The sequence below is a fragment of the Hakea prostrata genome, chromosome 7, assembly GCF_041222555.1.
Source record: "Hakea prostrata isolate BN-2017 chromosome 7, UWA_Hpros_2, whole genome shotgun sequence".
Classification (NCBI taxonomy): Eukaryota; Viridiplantae; Streptophyta; class Magnoliopsida; order Proteales; family Proteaceae; genus Hakea; species Hakea prostrata.
This window is the reverse complement of record NC_142606.1, coordinates 56,167,705-56,183,789: the sequence shown is the minus strand read 5'-3', so window position 1 is coordinate 56,183,789 and position 16,085 is coordinate 56,167,705. Positions and strand designations below refer to the sequence as shown.

The window sequence follows — 16,085 nt, the reverse complement described above, 5'->3', positions numbered from 1 at the left end:
GGTATAGAAGAATGAGCAAAAGCAAAGAACTAGGAAACTTACTTGTTTTTTGAGTTGAAGAACGAAGCAGGGAAACTAGAAATCGCAAGCACTTGTTGAAATCTTCAACCACAAACAAATTCGTGAAACGGAGAAGTAAAGGTTGAAGCTAAGAAATGAAAGAGTTTAATAGACTAAAGGCAAAATCATGTCGAACGAGATGCATTCAGATCAACGGTTGACTTCGAACGACGGTTCGAGGCATGATCCAATGAATAAAATTAACCCATTACTAACGATGGGATGAAAAAGACGATTCGAGCATGAGGCCGTCATGATGGCGCTTGTTCCCTAGGGCCACGTGGCTAAAGGAGCATGGGATACGAAAAGCGAGTGTGGCTCAGTGAAACGTACCATTGCGCAGACGAGAGCAATAAATGCGATGTTTGGAAAACAGGAGGATGTTTGGACTTCACCTTACCTTTCTAAGGGTTCGTGATCAAGGAAAGGCAAACCAAGCAATATGTCGCGTCTTACCGATCACTTGGCCTGAGGGGCTCATGATCAGGATAAACTAATAATAAATCGGGTTCACCCACGATCAGGTCAAGGATCCCAATCGAGACTGGTTCAAGGGTCGAACCAATGAGTAGCATAAGAGTGAAGGGACTCGACGATCATGGAAAGATACGTGCTTCTGTTAAATTCAAGATACACGATTGTGCCATATATGGAAACTATCACCAACTCTGAATGAAAGGGAAAAACCCTACGATCGGATGGCCACCAACGAAGATCATAAATGAATCTGATGATCGAGAATAAGAGGTAAACCCTATATAAACTTAAGAGTCGCACAAAGCAGAGGTATCTAAATCATTTCCCTTCATTACCGTTATTCAATTAAGTTCTGCAACTAGCCAGAGCTCTGTGGTAATCCATTATTGACTTAACCTTCCTGACAATGGAGTCGGCCCACTTCTAATCTTCTTTTGCAGGCATGCATTAAGGATTGAACAATTTTTGGACGCATCAACAACTAATCACAAATTCATATAAATAAATAAAAAGAGAAGGAAATTGCTTTAATTGATTAAAGGGGTAAAAATAAAGGGTGATTTTAGGCATTTTAGCATAGCAAAGGGAGAAAGAAGAAATAGGTCATTTTCTTTGGAGAATCAGAAATGAAACTTTTAGAGGAGAATAAGAGTATACAGGGGAGAGAGAGAAAATTTCCCTAGTAAAAATACGTACTTTTTATGAAAACCTACCAATGTTTTCTATTTCATCCTAAAGCATCCCGATCTATTCATAAGTTGCTCGTAACTCCTTTAAAAAATGCAAATGACTGAAACCTTATCTTTACCGCCTTGCATACCTACCAATACTCAATTATACATCTACCAAAATAAATACTCGATTATACAGATACAATAATGTATTCATACCATTCACCATAGCACTTGCATGTTATACCAGAGGTGAAGATCTTATATGATATGGTACCATATTAATATTGGATAGCTGGTGTGTACTGTACTAAACCCATTGCTTTTCAGTATAAGGACGTTTTTCATATATATATATATGGAAAGGGGATATTACATATAACATCAAACATAGTTGAACCCCACAACCTCTTCAATAAGAGGTGTTGGTCATTATGCATACTGAATCCATTTTTGGGGATTACATAATGGGAGAGTGCATTTTGTGCCAAGGGCTGATCCACCAGAGTGATCATCACAAGAAACCTAACAGCAAACAGCAGTGAATCTAGAGAATAGCTAAAAGAGTGTTTTGAGGATATCATGTCCATCGTCTCTCTGTGCTTTCAGTTACTTAGGCTCACAGCACAAAGTTACTGCTTCCAGGCACAGCTCTCAAATAAAAAACCTCTTCAGGAACTCAGACAAATTCTGTAAACAATGTAGCGATAGATAAATGACAAAGCCGGCTGATGCTCTTCTTATACGGTTGACAAGACACAGTTAACAAACCAAATACAACAGCTGTGTATATTAGATAAAATAATATGAAGCATTTCATGAGAATGGCTTAGAAAACTTCCACCAGACAATAAAAGAATAGCAATGATCAAATGCGAGCTCATTTTTTGAAGCTACCAAACTGCGATTGTTGGCTGAGGATCGAAAATATGTCATTTTCACCATTTCCGGGTGAAGGTCTACCAAGACCTGATCCCATGCCCATGGCTCTGCCCATGTAAACTGCAGGTGGTGGAGTCTTTTCCTTCTCTGACAAATCACTTAGGGAGCCAACAACTCCAACTTCTGCTAGAGATATTTTCTTGGCTACATATTGGAATAAGATGCAAAGGCAAAATAGAAAAGTAGAGTTAGAAACAAGATGCAAAGGCAAAATAGAAAAGTAGAGTTAGAAACGATGCGAAGGAAGAACAGAAAGATGAAAATAAAATTGCACAAAGTCGACGTAGTTGCTTTCATAATCAAATTCAAGACTCTTCAGACAACATCCAGGATAACAGTAAAGAATCTTTAACCCTTATTCACTAATTTTAATTTTCAAGACATATTTCATGTGTTATCATTGAATGTTTATTGAACCAAATCAACAGCTAAATGCCTTAATGTTCAAAACAGTGATGACAAATAGTATAAATTGTAAATTTAACAGCAAGCCCTCTTCAAGAATGAATAAACAGGAGTTCAGATGGAAATTAATGGCTCAATATGGAAGTAAAATTGACTACAAGATGAAGCAACTCCCCCCAGACTCAGAAAGTCAATACCTAAGCACCCATAGTTTGAGTTTATTCAAATTCAAGTATAATTGGAAGATAAAGGAGGTAATATTTAGGTGAGGCAAGTTCAACTATAATAGCCAATTGTTGGGGATTTACTCAAATTCAAGTTTAATTGGTAAAACAAAGAAGGTAATACATATGTGAACCAAAGCTTGACTGGCAAATCAGCCCTGTACAATTAGCTCATTAAAACTCAAATCCTAATGCTTGCTTGGACAAGTCCTAGTAACATAGGCAAAATAATCCATTCAGATGTAATTCAGAGTTTCATAAACCTCGTACAATAGGGTTCTCAGTCCAAAAAGTAAGAAAATGTGCCCAAAAACTGCTATTAGGCATTAATAAGTCCTCAGTTCACCCGAATTTGTAACAAAAACTAGCATTTAAAAATGGAATATAAATAAGTTGGCATGGCTTCTTTTGGCCCTACTATGAAAGCCCCCATTCCCATAGCCATGGCTTGGGAACTCGGGTCTGGAAAAAATTTCGTCTAGTTAGGTTAGCAAAGCTACAGAACTAAATCATGAAAATGGAGAAACTGCACATGCACAGGACAAGATTTATGTGGTTCACCAGAAAGCTACATCCACAGCCAAGCTCTGTGATGGTTTCACTATAAAGATGAAAAAGAAACAGGACTACAGCCCTAATACATTTTTCCACCCAATCTGAAAACAAAAGAGACGTATATATAACAAAACAGATGAAAGCCCTAGCCTAAGAAAAAGATCAAAATCCACAGCCCCAGAAACTCCCAAAAAAGGACAAGAAACCTCAAAACAATTTGGGTCCACAGCTGATCATTTCAAAGAGTTCCAAATTTTGTACAAAACCCACTGGCCTACCTGATAGTGGTCCATTTTCAACGGTCCAGGCACATTAGGCCTCAAGACTTCCTAGCAGGAGAAACTTGTCTTCACAAACAAGTTGAGTTTATCATTGGTTGGCCATCTCTTGTGGGCTTTTTACCCAATTTGGGTCTAAAACTTCCTATAACCTATCTTGCGCCTTTTGAATAAATTGGTACCTTTTGAACACCATGGCACTACCAGATTTTGCAAAAACTTACTCCAAATACAACTAACCGAGTTCCGACTTTGGACCATTGTTGTCAATGCTACGACATACTAAAAGTCTACAATATCCTGTTCTACACCTAATTTAGTGATAAAAAGTAATCAAATCATTCAATTTTTTGATATAAACATGTCTAACTCATAAATTGGGCAAGTTATTTTAAGATATATCAAAATCACACCAAACTAACGTTTTCAAACAAACTTTTTTTGAATAAGAAAACAACAGATTTAGGAGAAAATGGTTTACCTTACCTTTGATTTGCTTGAATATATAATTGCAGATGTAGTAAAAATCAAGTAGCAATGCACTTTGGGGGATACTATAGTGAATTTCGGTCCTCAATCAAGCTAAAGTTTCAAAAGTTGCAGCAGTCAAAATCACAGAATAGACCAAGACCAACGAGTTTTGTCAAGATCTTGAGATCTTGAGATCTTGTTTCAAGTTGGATAAATATATAAGGTGGGTTGGACCATAATCTCCAGTCAAGTTGGAGTAATCCTGGTATCATACATAATATGGTCTCAGTATCATGAAAAAACCCGAGATACTAGCGACTAGCGAGATCTAGTTAAGTTCTTGAACTATGTCCATAGGCGGTCCACTATTGTCTGCAGATAAGATCTGCCATAGAACATTGAAGCTGCAAATACATGGCTCCCTAAGTATCATCACACTAATCCCAGGTCTATGCCAGCCAGACCAGTATAAAGAATAAACTAACAAATAGTGCCTCTACTGCATAAATTGTATCAGATAATACAACAAACACAAACAGAACAAGTGACCACAAGCTCGGACTCAGTCTGGCCTGTATGACCTAGGGCAAGATCTATGTAGCCTCCAGCAGTCCTAGACTTTTTTATGGACAACCTTCTTCACTCTTGATCAAGAGGAAAATCAGATTTTATATGAATAAAATTGTACTTACTGACTCTTTGAATAAACAAGCATCCAACATCATTGATAACCAAGTTTAATTGATGCATACTTTTAATTTTGCCAAGGTTATTGCAAGTTTCAGAAATCAGTAATCCAGGTACCACTTGATTTCTAGAGCTGCATTGGATTATGGGCAACAACACTGAGTTTTAAAGCTGTTTGAGACAGATGCCAATAGCTGCAGTTTGAGTTCTTCTCTTGTGCTCTATCTTTACTCCTTTGGTTCCAAGGAGTAAAGAAAGCCTTCTTCGTAGTCAATACAACTAATATTTTTAAAGTAACATTGGAGCACAACTTAGGCTGCATAGACACGGCACCTAACCTCTTAGGGAGGACCTCAAACACCTTGGAGGCTTGGATTGCCTAGCAGTAGCTGTAGGAACTCTCAAGCAAGGTCTCTCTTTTTCTATTGAGCGAGATGAGTTGATGTGCGAGACGAGACAACATGCTTAGCACATAGGTCTCAAATCTCAACTACCGAATGGAACTATGATGATTGGATTATTATTTGACCTTCATAAATTAATCTATGAACATGTGTAATGTATCAATTTGTTTGAAGTTTGAACTTTAAGCATTAATGTCCAAGTATATGACGGTGTACAATAGGCCATTTTAAGGTTTCACTTCAGAGTAGTGACTTCCCACTTGGGATCTGAAGTGGAACTCACATTTACATTATGTTTTTTCATATATCTGAGGTCATTAGTGTATTCATAAGGGCTTAAGTTGGTTAACCGTTGAACAGCAAGATGTAACGCTAAATGAGCCATAATAACCCTTGAGTTGGAGCTGAGTTGGGGAAAAATTCCACCAACTCAACAAGATCTTAAGCCAACTTTCTTTTCTGAGTTGGCAAGATGGACCTCGAGATCAAGATATTGAAACATGTTTGTCGGTTCTAATTGGTTTTATCAACAAAGGATGGAGTTAGGGAAAAAAGCTATAAAGTTTAACTTGTTTTATGCTGATAATCAAGACCCTTGAGTGCTGAACTGACTAGAGAACTGAAGAATTTCATTTTTCTGTTATACAGCAGGCCCAACAAAAAATTGGTCTATTTACCTTTGAAATCAACTTAGGGTTGACAGGTATGGATGTTCGGACTTTGTTCCACAGGTTTATGTGGTCATGGGGTTACTCTATGGCCCATAAGTTTAGTGTCTAGGCCAAGTACAAATATAGGTTTTTATTTTGTTTAAATTAGGCCGGGTCTATCAACAGTATTGTACCTTAACTAAATACACCTTATCAGGCCCTGATACACATGAGAGAAGAGTCCTAATTCGGTAAGTATTAAGAATCTTATTTCCAATTTAGTTTAGATTTTGAGAATAAATAGGAAAGTCAGTACAAGGCTATAAATACAAGGACTGCACATGAAATAGAATTCAGATTTCAGATTGTAAATTAATAAAGTGTTATTGCTGCCTACGGGCATGTGAGAATTAGAGTTGCTCCATCAGTGGTAAGGTACCTCCAGGTGATCGAGCAAGGAAACCTAGGATTCTAGTTGAAGGATCTCCTTTGACGTTGCTTGTATCCTTCCTCCAATTCAGTCCATTATCATCCTAATCCATTACAAGACTTGTGTTACAGGTAAGTAACACGTCAGCAGCTTCCATTCCCCTTCCACTCTTTAGTTTCTGTTTTGAAAACCCTACCGCAGTTGGTCACATCTTCTTTATATACCCTAGAATTTATATATTATAATCACTCCATCAGAACTCAACCCCATTGCAGATCCATTATTCCTCTACCTCCACCATCACTCAATCCCAAGTGCAGCCCTTTTCACCCTTCCAAAACCCCAGTTCCTTGCTGCCCAAAATCCCCAAACCCTAATCTTAAAACCCAAAGCTTAAAACTGTGAAACCCTAAACCCTGGATCCTTGCAACCCTAACTCTAAAACTATAATCCCTAGCCCTAGATTCTCAAAACCCTAATCTTAAATTCCTAATTCAATGTAATTAATGGTACTCTTCCCATCCCAATTCGCAATACATTCCTCCACTTTGATGAAGGGGTAAGTTAACAAATTGGGTTTCTTTACACTTGTAATTCAGTATGCTAATAAAACTTTATGGTTGAACATTTGCCAACAGGTGCATTTGTACATTCAATACCAGAATCTAAATATTACATGATCAACTCACTTATGTCGTCCGTATTTGAATACACAACAACATGTCTATCTGCATGTAGACAAATTGTCATAACTGAATTTGAATGTCATCTGCATGTATTAATAATTCATTTGGGTCATCTATATTTGAATACATGCTAACATGTGCATCTATGTGTGTGTGTGTGTATATATATATATATATATATATATATATATGAACTGAAGAGCCCTGGCTACTTTTTCACTTCCTAAAATATCCTTATTCATAGACAGCTAATAAATTAGCTCTATAAATGAAATACCTTTTTAGTTCCTAATTTACTCTAAATAATTGTTGTAATTTTCCTATTTCCTACCATGATTTTCTTCTTACAAGAAAAACAGAACAGTATAGTACACGTCAAAGCAATTCATTACAGATACATGAACAAAAACACCATAGAACACGGACCAAGTGGTGCATTAACATATTATTAGTAACTTATTTCAGTTATTCATATTTGGATACAAGTTAATATGTGCAATTACACGAGTAGAACATAAATAGAAATAGAAATGGAAAGCCATCAAATAATGAACCACTTGATAAATTACAAACCTGTTTTTTTTTGGTTATACTGAGTTAAATATTTTTTAAGTCAAGCCAACATCTACCTAGTACCATGTTAACCCTATCCTTATGTGCTCATCCTAATATTGAACAAATGCCTGGCATTCAAGTACCAATCTCCTCCAAAGGAGATTGTTGGGCTGCACATCTCACCCAAATGTGTTCTTGAGCATCAAGTCTAAGTGTTCCAAGACTTTTTTTGGTAAGAATAGAGCTTGTTCTTTTTCTTTTTCTTTCAACAAACTGGCAAACCAGTCTAGTTTATCAAGAATAGGTTGAGTTTCAAATAAGAAATGTTGAAATGTGGCATTTATATAACCAACTTTGTGCCATTTTTTTGAAATACAAAATTACGGTCTTATGTCAACTCGTGGAATGTCTGGTCTTGATATGTGGAAATACTAAGATTCTTACCGATAAATCACAAGCCCTCAAACCTAGGATGCCTGTGAGGTCCCCTGAATAAATTCAACTCAATATTGTATATCATGCCATCACATACTGGATCAAATGTTATTGTTGGAAATCTACCTCCTGCAAAAGCATTCTGTTTTGCAGGCGGTAGATTTCCAACAATAACATTTGATCCACGTGTCCATATTTTAAGATCATATCCATGAAAAATATAAAGACACTGCAAAATGCAAATGAGATGAATACAGGTGTCCAACACATGATAATTTCTTTCTTTCTTTCTTTTCCCCTTTCTTTTTTTTTTTTTTTTTTTTTTTGGGGTGGGGGGGGGGGGTTAATTATTTGTTCATATGTTTATAGGTTACAGACAGAAGGACCTGGCTTTGATTGTCCTCCACTCCTCCCACTTTCCCCCAACCTTCTATTCACTTTGTCAAACCCTTTCCAAAGCCCCCACCCCAAAAAGTGCAGATTAAGCTCTGGAAAGGTCAGAGAACACTCGGTATTGCAGGCCCAAATGTAGGACAACCGCCAAATGAAAATTTCTTATCCTCTTAATTTTCAGGGAAAGAGACAAACTGAGAGAAATCCAACCAAACATCAGAGACTCTCGGAGGGAAGCTAAAAGTTTTTAGAGTTGCCACACATAAGGTCCCAATTCAACTATGCAGCCAATAGAAAAAGGTAAAAGTTACCACAGCATTCAATGTCTTGGATGGTGCTAAAATTTCAACACTTCAGTATATTTTCCAACTCCATTTTAGGCATCTCAATCAAATTAAAAAACTCTAGCCGTAAATAAAAACAATTCAGCACAATACACGTTCAAATAAATTATATAAAGGGTGAAAAAGAATTCATCTATAAAACAGAAAATTTATTTCAGAATCCTGGAATGAGAGCTTACGAGCAGAAATATTCAGATCAATCAATCCACGACTCAATGAATCTGCCCAAATTCCAGACTTGACCTGGAATGTATCCTTCTTTGGTGGATGCTTAGAATCTGCTGAAGGTCTTGGATTCAGATCACCAACACTGCCATCGCTGGTAGAGTTTTGTGTGGAATTAGAAGGCCCTTCACCAGCATGAGAAGTGAACGAACCAAAAAGGTCGGATCCATCAAAACTGTTTAGTGGCACTGCAGCAAAGGGATCAATGGTACTTGAGTTCGCTGGCTGACTTGCCTCACCATTTGGATGTTTGCTTTCAGTTTGGAAGACTAGATCAGGAGCAGAAAAAAGGTCCATTGCTGAAGCAGGTGCTGAAGGAATGGCAGGCTGGGAAGCAAATAGATCAATTTTTGCCTATACAAAGGGATCAGGGGAAATTCATAACAGAAATAATCAATAAAGTTTACAGCTTACGAAGAAAATGGAGCTTAAACGAAAATATCAAATTTAAGTAGCTTCAACCTTATAGCCAAGAAATGACCTATTGAATATAATTAAAAGGGATAACAAATAGAAAACTTAAATAAGGAACTAGAGTTCTCTTCTTTTTTTTTTTTTTTTTTTTTTTTTTTTTTGGGGGGGGGGGTATTTTTTAATTCCAGCAACATCCAAATTGCAGATAAAGAGAAGTTCCATACATGTATAGTTATTAATTTCAGTTAAAACTGTAAACTTTGGTTTCAAAGGGAACCAAGATGAAACTTCGAGTTAATACTGACTCGGACCACATTCTGACGAGTTCCAACAGAAAAATACTCAGTTTTGACCAACATAGACCTGGCCACAACATGTCCAGCTTTCCCCCGAAAATACTAGGTTTTGGTCAGAAGTTGGAAAGCTCAGTTTTTAACAGGGTCAAAACCAGCCTCAAACTGATATTTAAAAGCTAGAAAATATGTGGTGCACCTTAAAATTACAAGTAAGTTACTTTGGAAAGAAAAATTGTGAGATCTATAAAGAATTTGCAACAATGGAGAGAAACAACTGATGTGAACAAGATTCAGGGCTGATATAGGGCCTAGGGTAGCTTCCCTCTACCCTAAAGCCCTCTAGTACCAGCAGGGGCCTTTTGGCAATTTTACACTATTTTGGTTGAGTCCACTTAGGGTTCAGTTGGGTCCAGTGTGTTTGTGGACCCTCGATCTACTTTTATTTTTGAGTTTGAGTCTATATTTGTTAACTTATTGAAGAGTCCTTGTTAGGTTAGAATTCCTTTTATTTTTGAGTTTTGAGTCTATATTTGTTAACTTATTGAAGAGTCCTGGTTAGGTTAGAATTCCTTTTATTTTTAAGTTTTGAGTCTATTTGAAGAGTCCTAGTTAGGTTAGGATTCCTAAGTGGTAAGAGAGTCCTCTAGTCTTGTCCTACTTCTTGCAAGGATTCCACATCTACTCTTAGATTTCAATATGGACTCTTCAAGAGTGAGATACAAAAGAATCTTTGTGTAAGTATGAGTCCTTAGTCCAAGTAGGAGTTTTGGTTTGATTTGTTTTTCTAAATTAGAGTCCTAGTGTGAGTTCCTTCTAAAGGCTATAACTGAGCCTCACTATAATGTGATGTTCAAAGTTTATGATCAATGAATATACAGCTGGGAATTGAAGGAGCAAAACCAGGAGTCATTGGTTCCCTTGGAGAGAGCCTGCGGCAGCTTTAGAGAAGGAATTTCTGCTGGGTTTTCAAATTTCCAGCTTCCATCCTTGCATCTCCAAGTAGCGAGCCCCCTCCCCTATTCATCCTTCCACCCGCAGACCACCTCCATCCCCTTCAAATCCTAGTTTCAGCATCACAGCCCCTCCCCTCGTCACGAACCTTTCCCGACCCCTGCACCATCACCCTAGAGCCTCTCCCAGCCCTAAACCTAACCCCTACCTTCCCCAACCCTAGACCACTGATCCCAGCCCACTTCTCTTCCCTTTTCTTCTTCCTCTTCCTCTTTACAGCTTCTGGCACTTCTGGATTCCAGAATTTTAAAATTCAGAAAACCTAACCAAAACCCCTTCCCCTACTCAAGACCTATCCATAACAGGAACTAGAATCCCCTCCCTAACCTTACATTCGATCCTAGGTTCCAGCCCCTGCCTCTCCTCCCCTCCAAAACCTATGAAATCTGAAATTCCATCTGCTTCATTAGAAACCCTAAACCTTAGAATTTCAAATTCATAATTCTCTTCAACCATTCATCCAAACCCTAAGCGCCCCTAGAGTTAACTTCACTCAACCCTAAAAGACACTCAACCCTAATCGTAACCCTAGTTCAAACCCTAGAAACCCTAGATTCTAAAAACCCTAATTCCAAAACCTCAGCCTCTGAATTTTAGTCAGAAAAATAAATAACAGCAAAGAAACAACACTGGGATTCAAAACCACAACCTCTAAAGACCTAGCCGAACTTAACCCTAGCCCTTTCCCAACCCTGGAACCCCATAACAACCTATTTCCTTCAACCGTAGGGTGATCTAAATCCTAATTGACTGTTGATTTTCTTGAAGAGGATCCTGTGGCCTGTGGGTGGACCTAGATCTAGGACTTTCCTCAATCAATGAACCCCTAGATCCTAGTTCACATCAATAACACATTGCATTGATAATATAACAAAGCATGAAGACTGGGTTTTAGAACCTCAGAACAGTACATGAATAATGAAGAAAGAGAATAAAAATCTAACCCAAAAAAAAATCCTTTGGGTTACCAGGCCAGTTGTTCTGCTGATACCCTTGGAATATTCTATGACTTCTACAAGGAAATGCCTCATGAGAAAATTTCTCACAGCCACACAAAGATGCAACCTGATGAGGGGTGGAATGTGAGCGGAAAGGAATGGTGTCCCAATGTGCCATGTCCCCTTCTGCACCATATCAATATCAAGCCCTTGACTTAGCCTTTTACCAAGAAGATGAAAGGGTTTCAAAGAAGAAGAGCTGAGTACATTTAGGAACTTAGAACAGGTGTATCAAATCCTTTGATCTGGATTCAGCATCCAAATCCCCAGTCTAATATTTCCAAGATTTGATAGACGATCAACTAGCCAGAACCTCCAGCAACCAATAAGAACCAAACTCAAATTTGAAAGATTAGGTTGAGATTTTGTTCAATTCGAATATAAGAGCTTCTAGCCTTCTAGGGTTAATAGATTTATAGATGGATCTTAGGATGGGTTGATTTCAAATGGAGCAAAAAGGGTTGTCCTGTCCAAAAAACAGCCAAAATTGACAGATGGAATGTAGGACCTGAAAATAGGGTCTTACTTGGAGAAACTAGTAAGATCCAAATCTGGGTGCCAATGATAGGTTCGATTGTAACTAGTGAAGGGGCTCCTGTGTGGGAAAAAAATCATTCAAATATGGAAAAACTCTGATAGGCGGAAAGGCTGGAATTGAAAGATGAATTCTTAGGGCAAGGTCTTCTCTACGGGTTCACTATAAACTCCATAAAACAATGAGGGAAAAAGGGGGGAAAGAAAAGAAGAAAAAAAGGAGAAGATGAATGGATCTCCTTACCCAGGAACAAACTTCCCAAGGCATCAACTTGTACGGAAGATCGTTGTAGATGACTGATTCCGCATTCAAAGAAGGTACTGGGGTTCCAAACACTTAGCTACCAAGGCCTCCCCCTAGAGTGTGAACCACCAGAGAAACAGCACTTGGACGTTAACCACCATACCAGAATCAGTTAATTGGAATTTAAACACTAGAAGACAATTCCTCACAGAGAAGGAAGGCAGCAGTTAAACACCAGAAGACAATTCCTCACAGAAGAAGGAAGACAGCAGGCCAGCAGCCAAATCTTCTCAATGCAAAAGTTTGATTCTTTGAGTATACTCTATTCCTCCCACAATTAGGTTATTAATAGGGGCTAATCAGCCATACAAACGAAAGTCTTCACACTTGGAGTGGACTAATCCCAAAACTACAAAAAGGATAATAAATCTTAATAGCTAATTAAAATATTTAAAATATATATATAGGGATTTCTTCCAATTCAGAAGAAACACGAATTGTTTGTTCAACGGTCTTAATGGTTTCCCTAAAACCGAAGATCGATTGTTGGTAAATTTCTTTTTTGGGTACTCTGGGCATACTCCATTCTGCCAAGGATTGGTCAAAGTCATTATTCAATTCTTCTTGGTTAAGGATATTGGTAGCCAAATTGGTCTCCTGCTGGCCCACGGTAGATGAAGACATGCTTCGGGAAAACACACTCATAATTCCAAACTCTCTCTTTCCGTCCTAAAAGAAAGGGGTCCACTTAGAGAAGTCTTCACCCGTCACTAAGACCTAGCACAAAAGAGGACTTACACACCTTCTGCCTCACCTCTAGGAATCAAACTATGACGGTCTTTTTTACTTCTCGGATACCCTAGCCAAACTATTAGGAAGAAAATTAAAAGAAAGAAAATAAAAGTATGGATTTCAAAAGCATATAAACAAAACAGTAAGTCAACAGGCGGAAAATCCAGCCATCAATATACCCAAACTAAAAAGAAAGAAACAAGGTATGAACAATATTTTTCAGAAAGGAAAATATGCATAAAGAAAATTTATAGGACAAAAGGTAAAGAATTGAAAGAAGTGATAAAAAGGAAAAGCATAACAGAAAATCTTAGGTGGTATAACCGACCATAAGAAAATAATACAAGAAAAATAAAGAATTTAAAGCATTAAGGAAATTAAATGCATAACAGAAAGAGATTTAGGCGATATTTCGACCATATGCAAATGATGCAAGAAAAATAAAAGAAAGGTCGGCAGAGCCATCCCTTTCATGCATAAATGATAATGAGAATGCATTGATGAAGAAGATAAGGTTACAAGGAGAAGGGTAACCGGAGCATTGGTGAGGGTAACCGGACTTACACGGAGAAAGCTTGGGTTACACCGGAGTTGTTCTAATCATACACCACGCCTTCATGGCTCTGATACCAGGGGTATAGATTTGGTATTAGAGCCTAATCTTGCAAAGAAACCAACCTCCTCTTCAAGGAGTGCTCCTCTAGAAATAGGATTTCTTCCCCCTTCCCCTCTCTGTATCATCTTGTAATGGTTGTACCAATGCTGTAACAATGTCCTTCACCACGAAAGATCCAAATCTATCCCCTGGGTATCGAGCCATGAAGGCGTGGTGTATGATTAGAACAACTCCGGTGTAACCCAAGCTTTCTCCGTGTAAGTCCGGTTACCCTCACCAATGCTCCGGTTACCCTTCTCCTTGTAATCTTATCTCTTCATCAATGCATTCTCATTATCATTTATGCATGAAAGGGATGGCTCTGCCGACCTTTCTTTTATTTTTCTTGCATCATTTGCATATGGTCGAAATATCGCCTAAATCTCTTTCTGTTATGCATTTAATTTCCTTAATGCTTTAAATTCTTTATTTTTCTTGTATTATTTTCTTATGGTCGGTTATACCACCTAAGATTTTCTGTTATGCTTTTCCTTTTTATCACTTCTTTCAATTCTTTACCTTTTGTCCTATAATTTTCTTTATGCATATTTTCCTTTCTGAAAAATATTGTTCATACCTTGTTTCTTTCTTTTTAGTTTGGGTATATTGATGGCTGGATTTTCCGCCTGTTGACTTACTGTTTTGTTTATATGCTTTTGAAATCCATACTTTTATTTTCTTTCTTTTAATTTTCTTCCTAATAGTTTGGCTAGGGTATCCGAGAAGTAAAAAAGACCGTCATAGTTTGATTCCTAGAGGTGAGGCAGAAGGTGTGTAAGTCCTCTTTTGTGCTAGGTCTTAGTGACGGGTGAAGACTTCTCTAAGTGGACCCCTTTCTTTTAGGACGGAAAGAGAGAGTTTGGAATTATGAGTGTGTTTTCCCGAAGCATGTCTTCATCTACCGTGGGCCAGCAGGAGACCAATTTGGCTACCAATATCCTTAACCAAGAAGAATTGAATAATGACTTTGACCAATCCTTGGCAGAATGGAGTATGCCCAGAGTACCCAAAAAAGAAATTTACCAACAATCGATCTTCGGTTTTAGGGAAACCATTAAGACCGTTGAACAAACAATTCGTGTTTCTTCTGAATTGGAAGAAATCCCTCTTCTGCAGAAGCAAACAATTCTCAACCTTAAACAACAGTATAATTACATCCATTTTGGATGTGTCCAAATAGCTATTAAGCCTCTCCACCGTGAATATATATATATATATATATATACCAGGATAGAATAGGATCTTTCGTGGTGAAAGACGTTGTTACAAAGCATCGGAGATGCAAGAAAGCATTATTACAAACATAATACAAGATGATACGAAAAGAGGGGAAGGGATGAAATCACCTAATCCTAGAGGAGCACTCCTCTGGGCTTTCTATTCTTGCAAAGAAAACCAACTCCCTTCCTTTGAGAGCACTCTTCAATTTATAAAGAAGGAGGGTCCTTGTAGAAGGAGGACGTCCGTTGGATTCCAAGAAATCTTGATTGACGGCTATGATTATTTTTTTGAGATTTGCTAGCAATCTTCAAGGATAAGGATAAGATAAGGTTGGTGGGGATAAGATTCCTTTTAACCTTGTCCATCCGATTGGAAGCTTGATTCTTAACCCTTGATGTTGCTTTGATTTGATAAGTTTGCTTTGCACCATTGGATGCAGATATTTATCTTGCACCATTGGATGCATAAATGATAGATGATGAACCATTCCAGGGCATTCCATATGTCACAGACACGTTTTCCCTATTGGTCTGGTTCAAAATGATTAACCCAATTTGGCTGAGCCGGGTTATGGCTGGTTTGTTTTATCCTATTTGACCAAACTAGATATTGGTTGGACCATTCTTAAACCAAAATGATGAACCGGTTGCCCTTTTACTGACAGGACACATCAGACTATTTAGGGCCGGAATAGTAATAGTAACCCATATTTTAGGGTAAAAGGGTGCCGATATTACCGTCACGGCTTACGGGCCATTCTAACTGTGAAGGAAATGGAAAATGGCGAAAATGGCGAAAATGGCGAAAGATGAGCACCCTTTTAGAAGTTAGATGAGCACCTTTTTACAGGCCATACGGGCCTTCACATATGTGGTACATGACGGTAATTTGTGGTACATTCACATATTCCTTCACATATTCTCCATTTTCCTTCACTATGGGTAGTTTTTTCATAGAATTGAGTAGGGACAAGTCCCTCCTTAATGCAGTTAGAAGCTGCACCAGTGTCGACCAAGGCAATGGTGGAC

General features: G+C 38.0%; 1 protein-coding gene across 4 annotated transcripts in view; it reads right to left on the bottom strand.

Annotated features, from left to right (window-relative positions):
• Positions 1-1,526: 1,526 nt before the first annotated feature.
• The window catches only part of LOC149011437 (clathrin interactor EPSIN 1-like), a 47,131-nt gene continuing 32,572 nt past the window's right edge, over positions 1,527-16,085 (bottom strand). For 2 of the 4 annotated variants that reach the window (XM_089160650.1, XM_089160651.1), the window contains exons 11-12: positions 8,847-9,219; positions 1,527-2,294 (exon numbers count right to left, since the gene is read on the bottom strand). In XM_089160650.1, coding sequence (XP_089016776.1) covers positions 2,089-2,294; positions 8,847-9,219 — 579 coding nt within the window. In that variant the 3' untranslated portion in view covers positions 1,527-2,088. Of the gene's footprint in view, positions 2,295-8,846; positions 9,247-16,085 lie in introns of all 4 variants that reach the window. The other 2 variants (XM_089160649.1, XM_089160648.1) reach the window with 1 other exon arrangement.